Below are 15,416 nucleotides of genomic sequence, written 5' to 3' on the forward strand. Positions count from 1 at the left end.
TTTTTTTTCCCCCAAATATTTTCCATCTGTGGTTGGTTGGATCTGTGGATGCAGAACCTAGGGATATGGAGGGCTGTACTTTGGTACATTGACCTTGAAAAGATAATGCTAATTTAAAATCCATTATTTAATCCTTAGAGCATCTCCTACAGAACCCCCACTTAGAAACAGAAGTTAAATACATTTATGTAAAACTAATACAATTCATGGCTTCAAAAATATTTAATTCAAGGCTTTCACTCTGATGGGGTTTCCTCAATTAGAACCTCTTAGTGAAGTTTGAGTTGACATTCTAATTTGTGAAGGCAATGAATAATAAGCATTTCTCTAATTCTTATTTGCACATCCTCCTAAAACTTAATGTTTATTTATTCATAGTGACTAAAGGATACGCAGCTACTTGTCAGAGAGAGAATGATTATACCTCTTTACCCTCGAAGTTTGGAAAAACTATAATACATAAAAATGCTTTTGAATTAAAAAAAAAAAAAGAATGACAATGGTGACCGATGCGTTGATGTAAAACCCTGGTTACCTTTCTGAAATGACGATACCGTTGGACTCAAGGTACAGTTTCTCAAGGACAGGACACCTGGAGGCGCAGTGGAGCACCTGGGGGGAAAGTCAAGGCAGGGTGAACACTGGTCATTCTCCCCACGTGCTTATCACTAGAACCTCCACACGGATGCAGTTTAGCTACTGTTGTAGAAATAAGTGCCTTGGGGACTTCCCTGGCAGTCCAGTGGTTAAGACTCCATGCTTACAGTGCCGGGGGCACAGGCTGGATCCCTACTGGGGGAAGTAAGATCCCGCATGCTGCGTGGGGCGGCCAAAACATAAAATGAAACAAGATAAAATTAAAAAGGAAAGAAAAATGCCTTTGGACATTTTGTTACAGACTCTATCTCAGGCCAGGAGTGCCAGTGGATGGCTGATAAAACTACGGTGTTAAAGGGCCGTACTTTAATGACATGGGAGCACACAGCTTCGAGCACCTGGAACCAACCAGGACAGGTATCAGCCCATCACTCAGGCATATCCTGACCTGTACAAAGTGGAACTGGAGATGGTGACCTAGCACGTTCTCATTATTGGATACAGTTTGTTGTGTTTGGTGTGAAACACCTTTCCTTACTTCTCAATGCCAATCTGGGTTTATAAAGAATGTACTAATACGACACACTTTATCAACAACTATTTCTACATTTTCTCACTGGACCTTTACTGCCATCTCCACCTCCAGAGTCTCTCCGTGCCCTTCCTTCCTGTTCTGGAGGGAGCAGCTCTCAAGGAAGGAGCCCTAGGAAGGAAGTCGGGCGGCTGTAGCCACGGACGGCCCAAGTGAAAGGCCCCTATCTCTTGGGGAGGTGCCCAGGTGGCACTTCACAGATGAACAGCTTTGCTGGGATGTATTTATCTGCACTTGCTTTGAAAGTGGAGTGTTCTGGGTGTGTGAAGTCAGTTAACCTCTGACAGAACTGAGCAGTACCAGATCTAAGTTCCAAAGGCTGCAGGGCCCAGGACCCACGAGTCCACTTTCGAGCCCAGCTGTGTACATGAGCAGTGGCTTCTAGGAGCCGAACTGCAAACAAGAAGAGGGTGTGAGAACCTTTCTGAGGCTCGGCCTCGGCCCTAAGAACACTCGTGGGGAAACTCAGGCAGCTAAAAGCTCAATCCAGAGCTAACTCTTAAGGCTTTTCAAAGCTCAGCACGTACTGGGTGCAGACCACCAGGTGAGCCACTGCTCAGGAGACACCAGGACTAATCAGAGGCCCAAGAGAACAGGATGGATTCTGAGACACCACCTTCTACTAACTATGAGGATTCTGTAACTCCTTTCTGTAAGGCTGTTGAAAGAACCCTATTATCTGGATAATAGGATGATAAATGAAGCCACCGCTGAGCTTCAATCCCCCATTAAACCAAGAATTTAAAACTGTTTATTACTGGGTAACAAACCAAAGAAATATGTTTACCTCCGTCCATGTGATTCCTATCCGGTTAAGGACTAAAACCTTCAATGCAGAAAATGTTCCAGTTGGAGATGGTGAACCGGAGGGAAATTTTAGTTTGTTTTCACTGTGTAGAAGAAGAGACACGATGAGCTTATGGTGATAGAGGAGGCCCAACTGGGACAGTCACTGAAAGCGGTACTTTGGGATTTGATATGAGGAGTCTGGGTTGTTTCAACCTTAAAATGCGATTATACTAAACACAACGTGAGTCAAGACTATCTAATTTTTAATAGTTACAAGATACAACTTGGTATCTAACAGGCAGAGGTGTGTTTATGGGGTTAGGGCCGCGGTGGGGCTGCAGGTTTCCTGAAACACAAGGCTCAGGCACTGATCTGTGAGGTCAGCTTCTGGCCGCACAAGCTGTGGCTCTGGACGCTGTAAAATTCAGTCCCGCTCTCAAGAGTCTTACTGACGTGCTAGGCTGTGGGCTAGAATTCTGCTTCTAAACAGAGCCTGCTAACAGGATGGATGAAATAAATTACTGCCCTGAAGTTCTCTCTCAAGATCCTATCTCAGAAGGTACCCCATCTTGACAGTCACTGTGAATGAAGATACCATTAAAGCCCTTATTTCCAGAAAAGGTGACGCCATGGGTCGAAGTACACTCTGTGCTCTGTTTGCAAGGATAACTAATTTAGGCCTGTCCAACTGCTCCACTGAACCTGCCTGAGCCAGGAACAACTCACCTGTACGTGTAAAGTTGGCTCAGGTGTGAAAGGGGGTTCCTGGCCGAGCCCTGGGAAAGTTAGGTTCTGAGATTAAAACTAATCAGATACTCAAGAAGGCCTGGAAAATTGTGACATTAGTTAAATACAGAGCGCAGTGAAAATTCCTTATCAGAACTGAATTAAGCAGCACCCCGATGAAATGACTCATTCCTAAAGCAATTAAGTGCTGGAAGCTTAATCACATCTCCTTCTGCCCACTTAAATATCCGAGTCCCCAGATGGGCCATCTTCTACGGTCAGGCCTGTAAGAAGCACGAAGACCTTCCAGCTCGGTGCAGTAGCCACCCTGCCCCGCTGCCCGCGTCAAAAGTAAAACACGTTACCTATTAATGAATCACCTCAGGTGACCGTTTGAAAAACTAGAATCATCAAAGAATATTAAGGAATAAGTTAAACTTAGATAATAAATTCAACTAAGCCGTCCTCCCCAGCTCTTTCCCACAGAGATGCCGACAATTAGGCAACCGCGCGTTCATACCTGAGATTAAGGACTTCCAGGTGCTTGAGCTGATCAGCAATATCTACGACTTCATCCCATGATGACAACAGGTTTTTTGACAAATCTATGCTTCTAACATCTAAATGCACATGTTAAGAAACAGCAATATGGAAAGATTCATAAAAGACAGGATGGTAATTACCTCAATTCTGGAACATGGGATTGTTCCCTTTTCACTTTATACCTTCTATTCTGCTTGAAATTTTTTCATGAGCACATATTACTTTTACCCATTTTAATCATCCAGCTGTTCATCCAGAAACTAAAAAGTTCATTGTCACATGCTACAAACTTGCGACAGACACAGACAATCAAATGAGTGAGAAGCAAACGTTGTCAATGCTAAACCATTCTAGCATTATCCAACAAAAAGAGAAAAACCAACAGTGATGGTAACTGTGATCATCGAGCACCTCAGGTGCGCCCAGGGGCCTTGCCCTTGGCACTGAGGAGCCCCTGCAGCCTCACATCAAGCACACGCATCTCCTCCTGGAGGGCACCGCTGAGCTCTGTGCTGCAGGAATCCAAGTAAGGAGAGGCACCTCCGGGGGCCAACCGGGTTAGCTTGGACACATGTTCAAAAGTGCTAAGAAAGGCCTGCAATTCTGAGGGTCTCCTGTGGGTTGGACGGAGTGAGTGTGACACCCACCATCCCTGGTACAGGAATCCAGAGGGGGTAAACCAGTAGAACAGAAAGAGAAAGGCACCTGATGCCAGGGGGGAGTGGTGGCAGTGCTATCAAGAGGCCAAACCCCTGGGCAAGAGACAGAAAGAAGCCTGGAGCAGGACTGGCCCAGCTCAAGGAGAATCTCACACGCTACTCTGATACGTGCAGAAGCTGTGCAGTTCATTCCTCTATTCTACAAATGATGGCTGGGGGCCAGGTGTCTAGCAGTGAACACGCCGATCAGTAAGCACTGCAGCTCTGGCATGCCAGATACAGACACATATCAGAGTACCAGCGCCGGGCCTGCAGCAGAGGGGGTGTGTGAGCAATTTATACACGTTGCTCATGGAAGACCACCTTCTCTAAGGTGATGTGTGAGCAGAGAACTCAAGGAAATGAGGGAATGCCATCCCGGAGAAGAGCACCAGGGCAGAAGGGACAACATAGCAAAAGCCCAGAGGTCGGAACAGGTGTGGCCTACGGCCGGGACGGCAAGCTCCCGTGTGCCCGGGCAGAGGGGCTGGGGGTCTGGAAGGGAGGTCCCCGAGGCCTCGGGGGCCAGGCCCGATCACAAACGGCCTTGCGGGACTTTATTTAGTCTCTGCCTGAAAGGGGAGCTACTGGTGTGAGCGGAGCTAGGCCTTTAAAAGGTCACTCTGCTGCTGTGCTAAGGCACAGACTGCAGGGAAATGAAGACGGAGCAGAAAAAGGAGGCGCAGGTTCCTGAGCAGTCTGGGCTCAGGCCCGACTGGGCGCTAGAGGGGATGGGGATGTCAGGTTCGGTGTCCTAGCAGGAAAGCGGAGCTGCTGGGACTTGCCGCTGGATTCAGATGAGAGAGGTGAGAAAAAAGGAAGAGTTAAATTACCTGCAGGGTTTTTGGCCAGTGCCCCTGGAACTTCCCTTTACCGAGACAGGAAAGACTACAGATGAGCAAGTTTCAGGGGACTTAATGTCCCAACGTGTTCAATTCGAGATGACCATGAAACACCCAAACAGGTATCAGATACACAGCAGACAAACAAGTCTGAGTGGGGACAGGTCTGGGCTAGAGGCCGAAGTGCAGGAGCCCGGCATCCGCAGGCTGGACACGTCTCCTCAGGAACAAGTGTGAACAGAGAGGCCAAGGGTCAGGGGTCTGAGCCTGGGGCGCAGCGACCTCTGCAGGAGAGGCTGAGGAGGAGAGGCCAAAGCGGGAAAGAGAGCCAGGATCAAAGAACCACCACCGCCTGCATCCTGCGTGGTCCACTGGGTGCCGGAAGCGTTCTCCTTTATCATGGAAGGAAAAAAACAGAGGCGCAGAGCAGTCGGTAACCGTGCGCCTGGTGCAGACCAACAGGTGTGAATTTAAACCCAAATCAGCCTCAATCCAAAGCCCATTTCCTTAAAGCCCACTATGCCACAGGGCGTCTTTACGCATAAAACACGGAGAAAGTAGCTTTTAATAAAAATAGTGGCGTCAATCAACAGGGTTGGTTGAAGAAGAAAGCCTTTTAGGCAGGTACCAGTTAGGAAGCTCCACGAGGTGGCTGGAAGAGGGGAAAGAAGGCAGTGGACATGCACAGAAGGGGATGAACCCCACCCGGCCGGCACAGGCACGCCAGACCCTGTGCCGGCTCCCGCTGGCTGAGGGTGAACTGAGGCCAGAGAGCTAAGCACCGTTCTGACAGTTTTAAATGCTTGTGTTTCCGGCGGTCCTGTAAGCATCCACACAACCTCCTCCAGTTTGCTGGTGGGTCGCAGGCCTAAGCTATTTACTCTTTGGCTCTTTAGGGAACAGCTTGCCGCCTCCCGACCTAAGGAGACTCTAGAAAAACCCGGGGCCCAGCAGGGGCTCGGAAATAAGGCCCAGAACCCTGGGGGCGGGATTCTTGCCCTAAAGATGAGACACAGAGCAGCACGACGCATCCAAGCTCTGGGTCTCACTGCCGACAGCGTGAAGCTCAGTGGCGGAACGGCAAAGAAAAGCTGGGCTTTTTTTCCTAGTAGAACAACTACCACCTAAAGGTGCCGAATCAAGCAGGAGAGTTGTAAGCACGTGCCTGCTGGACACCAGCTGGACAGAGCATCCTCGGCAGCCACCTGGCTGAAAGCTCCCTCGGAGGGTCTCAAAGCCGCCACAGGAGCACAGGGGCTTGACCCCGACGTGGGCGTTCCCGCCGGTCCCCGCAGCGCGGCCCCTCGTGCCGCCCGCGTCCCACAGCCGCTCCACCCTAGCCGGGCCCTCATGCAAAGGCTGAGCCGGCACGTCTCAGGGCTGGCGGTCCAACTCCAGCCGCCTGTCATTTCCACCGCCTCTGCTAACTCTGGGCCATTAGGTTGGTGGGAAAGGGTTCGAGGCCAGTCATTCTCCACTCACTCATGCTTTCCATTGTGTAGCCAGAATTATACATATTTCTGCTAGTCTGTACAGATCACAGGCACCACCTGCATTCTGATATCAACTCCAGACAGGCCAGCAGTCGTGAATGTCGGCCCCACACGCGTGTGCACACACACACATGCGCGCACCCACACGCGTGCGCGCGCAGTCCAGGGAGCTCCTGGTGCTCTTGTTCCTGTGGGCAGAGGATCTTCCCCACGTTCAGAGCCAGCTGGTGAGGCATCTCTTCCCCAGCGGAGCTCGCCAACCTGACACACTCCCACTGCCTTCAGCCCCAGCTGAGCGAATGACCTCAGAGAGGAATCAGCCTAAAAACGGTGACTGGATTAAACACACCAGGCAATCCTTCAACTTCGCGCAAGAATTCAATCAGCAAGTGCAAGGCATTCATCACTGAGTCCGCAGATATCAGCGGTGACTTGGTTATCTCACCAAACCTCATTGCCTCACATCTTAGGGGACTTTCTTCCCCAGCAGAGAGCGCGGCATAAACAAACGAGACGCTGATTCCCCAGCACACCGCTGACAACTCCAATCAACCAAACAATTCACATGCCCAAACCCCTCTGCGACCAGATCTTTCCTGTGTTGAAGATGAGCCTAGAACCGCCCGATTCCCAGTCTTCCAAAACCACTTAGGAGGAGGCCAGGCAGATTCCAGAATGCGCCGGGCACCTCTGTGGCACTCTGCTCCTTACAAGCTCCATTCCACACCCCGAAATGCCCTGACCCAGCTGCCTAACCTGCAGAGGGAACGACCTTTCCTGTCACCACAAAGCAGGTACCACCAGGGTGGTTAGAAACATTTTGCTGAAGAAAGTTACTCTCATCTGCCATCTCTTCAGTCAAGAAACCTGATTGTAAGCTGCTACCTTCTGCATAAACTATTATGTACAGACTAGGCAGACTTAAGGAATTGGGAGAAGACCTTTTAAAGTCAGAGAAAGTCTATTTCATTCGCTTAGAGAAAGTCTATTTCATTCGCCACTGGGTTTTTTTTTTTAAGGCCAAAAAAATGCATTTATTTGGGGTTTGTTTAGACTGCAGCCCAGGAGACACAGATCCAAGCAGCACTTGAACTGTGTTCCACCAGACTACAAAATGGAGCAAGTTTACTGGGAATTCTTTTAAACTTACCTCCTGTATTTTTAGTTGTGGGAATAAGAGTAATACAGGGCAAAAGAACACACTCGTAAGAGAAGGTAGAGATGAGATGACAAACTTTGGAAAAGTCTGTTTTGAGGTATTATAACAAAACTGCATCCAGCTGCATGAACAGGAACCTTAATGAAGGAAAGAGTTTATCTTCTTCCCTCACAGGAAGGCAGCTGGGGCTGGCGCAGTGGCCCGGGTACCATCCAGGATGCCGGCCCCTCTCCATCCCTTCCCTCCCAGGTCACCCTGGATGGCATTCTTCCCACAGGTTGGCTGCTGAGCCCTGGGCGTTCTGTCTGCGCTCAAGGCAGGGGAGGACAGAGGGCAATGGACAGAAGCAGATCCAGCCACGTCTGTCCCCCTTGAAGGAGCCCCAACCAGAAACTCCCATGTTACATCTCCCTGGATGGGGCGAGTCACACTGCCTCACCTGAAAGCAAAGGGTCTAGGAAGGTAACAATTTACCTGGGCGGGGACAACCCCAGGTGAGACCGAGTCCCTGTTAGGAGAATGGACACTGGGTAGGCAACCAGGGTGTCTCACTCAAGTGTCAAAGCCAGTCAGACCCCAGTGACGACTTCTCATTGGGAAGGATACTAGGACAAGCTTTGGCAATTCCTCCTTTGTCTCCAGGACCATTTACTGTGCAGTTCCTCAAAGAAACTTCCTGCAACTTGCTCAGCTGACTGCATGAAAAACACATAGTTCACATGTATGCATAAACAGGTACGCTATCCATTGGCCCTTTAAAAAATTGAAAAGTATTTCAGACATATAAAAAGGCACCAGAAATAACAAATTCCAGGAGCCACCACCCAACTTAAGAAATAAAGCATTACTGTAAAAAAAAAAAAAAAAAAAAGAAAAAGAAACAAAGCGTTACAAACATGACACACATAAGTGAAGTCCTCTGCGTCCCTTTCCATCACCCCCTCCCCTCCTCCTCTGTTCCACGTAGGGAACCAGGGCACTGCGTTCGACGCTGACTTAATCTTAAGCGTTTCTTAATAGCTTTACTACATATTTCTATGTCCCTAAACAATTACAGCATTTCTGTATATTATGAAATTTGACATAAATGGTAGTGTACTGCGTATATCCTCCTGCAACTGACTTTTTCCCTCAATAGTACGTTATTCAGCAGTAAGATGTAGCTATGGGGACATGTGCTCCAGAGCACACACCTTCACACCTTGTAGTCTGTTACTATACGGAAAGACCACAGGTAATTTATTTCCTCCCCTGGGACAGGCAGATTAGTCCCAACAGTGCTGAAGGACACACCACTGTATAGTTTTTGTGCTCACGTGGGAAAGTCTCTCTAGGGATACAGCCTAGAGAGCGTGAGTGCGTGTCTTCAGCTTTTCTAGATACTCTCAGAAGCCACTTTTTCAGTGTAGAGAAGCTGTGTTGTTCTATTCATTAAAAGAGCCCATGTGTTACAGTGCCGGAGAGTTAAGAACACAGGGCCTGGAGCCAGACTGCCTGGGTTCCAGTCCCGATTCCACCGCTCCTCTGGTCTTGGGTGAGTTCACATCCGTGTGCCTCAGAATCCACATCTACACACCCACATCCACGGCAGCGTTACTCACAACCGTCATATGTAAGCAAACCAAGTGTCCACTGACCGACGAATAAAGTGTGGTCAATCCATACAATGGAATATTGTTCAGCCTTGAAAAGGACAGAAATTCTGACACATGCTGCAACATTTGTGAACCTGGAGGACACTATGCTGAGTGAAACAGGCCAGTCACAAAAGGACAAACACTGCATGACTGCATTTATACGAGGCACCTAAGTGGGCATCGACTGCACAGAGACATAAGTAGAACGGTGGTTGCCAGGGGCTGGGTGGGGAGAGATGCGCAGCTGTTACTGAAGGGTTACAGGGTTTCAGTTTGGGAAGACGAAAAGGTTCTGAAGGTGGAAGGTGATGACGGCTGCACAACAGTGGGAATGTACCGAACGCTGCTGAACTATACGCTTAAAAATGGTTAAGATGGTAAATCACGCATTATGTATATTGTACAATTTTAAAATGCTACGATAATTTTTAAAAATTAATTTATTTTTGGCTGCGCTGGGTCTTCGTTGCTGCATGCGGTCTTTCTCTCGTTGTGAGAGGGGGCTACTCTTTGCGGTGTGCAGGCTTCTCACAGTGGTGGCTTCTCTTGTTGCGGAGCATGGACTCTAGGCCCGTGGGCTCAGTAGTTGTGGCACGTGGGCTCAGTAATTGTGGTGCGTGGGCTTAGTTGCTCGGTGGCTTGTGGGATATTCCCAGACCAGGGCTCGAACCCGTGTCCCCTGCACTGGCAGGAGGATGCTTAACCACTGTGCCACCAGGGAAGTCCATGCTATGATAATTTAGTGAGTCAGTATTTGTGAAACTCTCAGAATATTGTGTGACATACAGTAAGTCACTTTATAAGCATTTATAAAAATAAACATAAAACTGAAAACCTTTGGGGGGAATACTAAGACCACCATGCAAGGCATCAGCTATTACAATCACCAGAAACTAGGGGGAAAAGATGGCAGCAATGTTCCAAGGCAGAGGCTCCCAAACTTCCTCAGTTCACAGGGCCCTTCACAGTGTTTCAGTAATTTTCCAAGGTGCCCCTAGGCCAAAAGAAACACCTCACAGTTCCATTTAGTAAGCAGTTAGGGCCAAACAACTTAATAATTATTTATGTCCTACCAAACTAGTGTCTGTCTAGTGGGCACTGCACAACTTCCCGAACCCTGGAATCAGACTGGACCCTCACCACCTCCTCTTCCCGTTCCATGATGATTTTCAGGAGATACTGGCTTTTCTTTCAGCACAAGAACGGCCAAAAACCCAGCTCTGCAGGGAAATGACACGATGGAAAGGAACAGTAGGACTATCATGAAACTGAACTAGCTCCAACTACTAGTTTGCACCGTGTCCGACAGATGTCACTGTTTCCCTCTAAAATTCAAAATATCCTGTTGTGCCCCAGTGAGTTTCCTGCAGGCCCGGGAAACCTTGGTACAAAGCTTAGGGATTCAGGTCTGAATTCAGACACCACTCCAGAGCCACAGCCATCTCCAAGGAGAAACCACACGTAATGGTCTTTATTTGGTTTTGATTCCTTTATTATGTCTTTTCTCAGTGCTACAAACTCAAAGCTGGTCAGCTGGAATTAATCAGGAGACAATACAATGGCTGAAAGTAGAGGTTTCCATCCCCAGCAGCGATGCCTACCATTCACGGCAGGATCCCAACCGCTATTCCCAACAGCTCTAACAGCTTAGGTATTACTTTGGAAATGAGGAAACTAGGCTTAGAAGCCAGAATTAACTAACTCTAACTGCTGTCAGGGCTAGAAAGTGGCTTAGCTGACACCTGAACCCAGCCTGACTGGCTCCAACATTGGGTGCTTTCCAGGAAAGACACTGGCTAATTACTGAACACACCGATACTCAGGCAGTAGAGTCATTCACCAGAAAACTTCATGAGTTATGCAGCTGCTCATAAACAAGGGGAGGAAAAATCTGTTCGCATCTGTTGTTAATATTCACAGAGCCCATGGTGCTCTCTGATAGAGATTAACCAATGGGGGGGGGGAAGTGCCTCTTTTGGGTAAATGATACTTAAATATTTGCATTTTAAATGGAAAAAATAGGGACTTCTCTGGTGGTCCAGTGGGTGAGACTCCGCACTCCCAACGCAGGGGGCCAGGGTTTGATCCCTGGTCAGTGAACTAGATCCCACATGCATGCTGCAACTAAGAAGTCTGTGTGCCGCAACTGAAGGAGCCCGTATGCTGCAACTAAGACTCAAAGCAGCCAAAATAAATTAATTAAAAAATAAATAAGTGGAAAAAATAAAGCAAAGAACTCTAACCCTATGAAGCACATAGCTCTATAAATCAACAGCAAAAACCATTCACGTTAGTAATCTCTCAGTGGTGCATTAGTCATGATTCTCTTTTGTTCAATTTATATATTCTAAATCCTCAACAATGAATGTATATTGTTTGTAATTAACTGTCAAGTTATTGCTTTTTCAAAAATCTTGATTTATTTTGCGTTTTCTTTTTCTTTTCTTTTTTTTTAACGCTGGTCATCTGTGCTAAAAAGCAGAGATTTCAAGAAATGAATTTACTAGCTGTGACAGGGCGAGAGAGAGTCATGGGCATATACACAGTAACAAACGCAGTAAGGTAGATAGCTAGTGGGAAGCAGCCGCATGGCACAGGGATATTGGCTCGGTGCTTTGTGACAGCCTGGAGGGGTGGGATGGGGAGGGTGGGAGGGAGGGAGACGCAACAGGGAAGACATATGGGAACATATGTTTATGTATGACTGATTCACTTTGTTATAAAGCAGAAACTAACACACCATTGTAAAGCAATTATACCCCAATAAAGATGTTAAAAAAAAAAAAAAAAAAAAAAGAAATGAATTTACTGGGAGTTCCTTGATGGTCTAGTGGTTAGGACTTGGCACCTTCACTGCCATGGCCCGGATTCAATCCCTGGCTGGGAAACTGAGATCCTGCAGGCCGTGCAGTGTGGCCACAATTTCCAAACAAAATTAAAAATTTTTTTAAAAAGAAAGAAATGTATTTACTCTTCAACACTGTCCCCATGTGCACTTAAATTCTGTATCATGTTAAACCTTAATGACAATAACAACAACAAGAGCAACAAAAAGCGAAGAATTTTACTTTGAACAAAACGACAGTTCAATACTTCAGAGACAAAGTAAAAGATCGCAGGCCTATGCCAAGTAGCGGCAAATCTACTCTCCAAAGTGGCCACCAGGGGTCATTACTTGGACGCCTCATCCAGGTCAGGGTCAAACACCACGCACTGACCATCGCTGCTAAACCAGCGTAACCTGGGAGGTTCGTGTGCAGTTGTGTGCAGTTCTGTGTGAATATCAGCTTCCACGCTCTCTGGTTCACGTGGTGCCTCCGAATGAGCAGTGAGCCTGTCTACAGAGCATCACTGCGTTCAGAGAGTTGGAGAGGACAGAGAAAGTTCAAATGCAGCAGTTTCAAAATGCATTATGTAGTGCCCCTCAGACTGCAACACAGTCACTTGTGGGTACTTCTTAAAAGCAAGAGCCCATGCATGGTATTCTGATCTAGTAGGTCTGGGATGGGGCCCAGGATTCTGCAATGTTTCAAAAGGAGCCTAGGTGATGCGGGTGTGCATCCAGAGATGGGAACCACTGGGTTCTAGAAGGTGCCATCGTGCTACACGGCACAGGTAACAATGTAGACTTCTGTTTCCATTTTTGACTTATCATCCAGACATCAACCTTAGTTCCTTAATAGTCAGTCAATACAACAGAGTATGGTATAAATATTCATAATGGGCAAATCAGTGTTTCATTTCCAATCTAGGAAAGTCCTGTGTTAAAATAAGGACTTTAATTTCCCTGAATACTCAATCCTTGGATTCCTCTGATCTCAATTTACTGTTCTGCAGAAAAGATAAGACCACTTTGGAAGCAAAGTTCTGAGCACTGACATGCAGTCGGCTGACCTTAAATCCTGAACTTTGATGAAACTGTGAAAGTCGGCTCTACCATTATCAGTTCCACTTACCTTTGCTGTTTTACAACAGAGTCAAAACCAATGGTTTCCACAGGTTTATTTCCAATTGTAACAATTTGCTCTTTTCCCTCTTCCTCTGGTTCATCCTCTAAAGCATAGCGGTTCTTAATTGCAGTGAGAAAGTCTACTCCAAAATTTACTTTGTTTGGACGAATGAAGGAACCTCCCGTTGGGTGCCTGGGAAAGGAGAGAAACGGAACAGAGAAAATATCATCTATGGGGACCTTTAAATAAGATCACACACACAAAAATCCTTTATAAACTGTCACTCTGCCACAAACGTAAAATGCCTGCATTTACGAATATATTAGCAAATAAAAGCAATTAAACAATTTTTAAAAAGAAGGAAAAAGAAAGTATCATCTACCATAAGGCAATGTTCTGAAGGTTTTCAAAATTTTCTGTATGCTGAAAAAGTAGAATCAGCATAAAAGGGAGAGTAATATACTAAAAAAAAAAAGGGTAATTCATACAATTGATTATAAAGGGTTGTGTGCTGATGCAAGCATGTAAAATCCCAATAGATAAACAGACAGATCGAACAGATGATTCACAAAAGAGGAAAGAGAAGTATTAAATCCATGGGGGAAAAGTCTCACCTTGCTAATAATTAAGAAATGTAAATTGGGACTTCCCTGGTGGTCCAGTGGTAAAGAATCCACTTTCCAATGCAGGGGACATGGGTTCGATCCCTGGTCGGGGAACTACATGCTGCGGGGCAACTAAGCCCACACGCCACAACCACTGAGCTCTCACACCTCAACAAGAGAGCCTGCGTGCGGCAAACTACAGAGCCCACACACCCTGGAGCCTGTGCGCCACAGCTAGACAGAAGCCCGCGCACCACAACAAAGACCCGACGCAGCCAAAAAATTAAATAAATAAAATATTTTAAAAAAAGAAATGTAAATTCAAGCAATGAAACTATTGTCAACAAATCTAGCAAAAAATAAAGTCCTAACACTCAAAGACTGAAAGGTTGGGTTAGTTCTTGATTGTATAATCATACTCCTGGGAATTTGTCAGCAGGCAATAATTTAAAAATAAAAACAAAATCGCTTCTACAAAGATTCTATATAATAGCATTTTTTCGGTAACTGAGCAACTCTGGAAACCATAAAAATGCCAGCTGGACAGGAACTATTAAGTAAACCAGACAGATGCAGTCATTAAAATATTCTACCTATAATACTTAATAAAATTACTTACAGAATAATGCTGAGATTTCTAAAAATTGAACCAAATTGTACATGACACAACTACAGAGGAATCATATCTATGGCTAGACAAAGATCAAATAAGAACACAAAGAAATGAAAACATCTGTGGATAACAGGGTTATGTACAAAAATCTTTTAAATGATAACTTGAACTAAATGAAAGTTCAAATATGGGACTAAAATAGAGCATGTGGAAAGAACTGTATAGAAATATAGGATATTTTATCACAATTTATATTCAGGTTTTATAACAATTTTTAGTAATAATCTCTAGACGAATTTAAAAAAATATTAATCATATTGCTGTATGTAATGACTGCTGTCAAGGCTTTCCAAGAGATTCAAAACAGATCTTTAGACACATTAAATTTCAGCATTCAGCACTGCATCCTGGCAATGATACCTTACTTTCAGGGAAATCTAAGTATGCCTATAAAACAGTTGTAGAGCAGAAAAAAGAAGAACTACAATCCTGCAGCCTGTGGAACAAAAACCGCATTCACAGAGAGACAGACAAGATGAAAAGGCAGAGGGCTATGTACCAGATGAAGGAACAATAAAACACCAGACAAACAACTAAATGAAGTGGAGATAGGAAACCTTCCAGAAAAAGAATTCAGAAAAATGATAGTGAAGATGATCCAGGACCTCAGAAACAGAAGGGAGGCAAAGATCGAGAAGATGCAAGAAATGTTTAACAAAGACCTAGAAGAATTAAAGAACAAACAAACAGAGATGAACAATACAATAACTGAAATGAAGACTACACTAGAAGGAATCAATGGCAGAAAAACTGAGGCAGAAGAACAGATAAGTGACCTGGAAGATAGAATGGTGGAATTCACTGCTGTGAAAGAGACTAAAGAAAAAAGAATGAAAAGAAATGAAGACAGCCTAAGAGACCTCTGGGACAACATTAAATGCAACAACATTCGCATTATAGGGGTCCCAGAAGGAGAAGAGAGAGAGAAAGGACCTGAGAAAATATGTGAAGAGATTATAGTCGAAAACTTCCCTAACATGGGAAAGGAAATAGCCACCCAAGTCCAGGAAGTGCAGAGAGTCCCATACAGGATAAACCCAAGGAGAAACACGCCGAGACACATAGTAATCAAATTGGCAAAAATTAAAGACAAAGAAAAATTATTGAAAGCA

The 15,416-nt window shown here is 45.8% G+C and overlaps 1 protein-coding gene across 9 annotated transcripts in view; it reads right to left on the reverse strand.

The window, feature by feature from the left end:
- TBCE (tubulin folding cofactor E) overlaps window positions 1-15,416 on the reverse strand; it is a 126,428-nt gene that overhangs the window by 9,112 nt on the left and 101,900 nt on the right. For all 9 annotated transcript variants that reach the window (XM_079899838.1, XM_079899837.1, XM_079899841.1 and 6 more), the window contains 5 exons: window positions 13,033-13,218; window positions 8,046-8,134; window positions 3,225-3,324; window positions 1,977-2,079; window positions 536-612 (listed from right to left, as the gene is read on the reverse strand). In XM_079899838.1, coding sequence (XP_079755964.1) covers window positions 536-612; window positions 1,977-2,079; window positions 3,225-3,324; window positions 8,046-8,134; window positions 13,033-13,218 — 555 coding nt within the window. The remainder of the gene's footprint in view (window positions 1-535; window positions 613-1,976; window positions 2,080-3,224; window positions 3,325-8,045; window positions 8,135-13,032; window positions 13,219-15,416) is intronic.

Source organism: Stenella coeruleoalba (genome assembly GCF_951394435.1).
Source record: "Stenella coeruleoalba genome assembly, chromosome: 16".
NCBI lineage: Eukaryota > Metazoa > Chordata > Mammalia > Artiodactyla > Delphinidae > Stenella > Stenella coeruleoalba.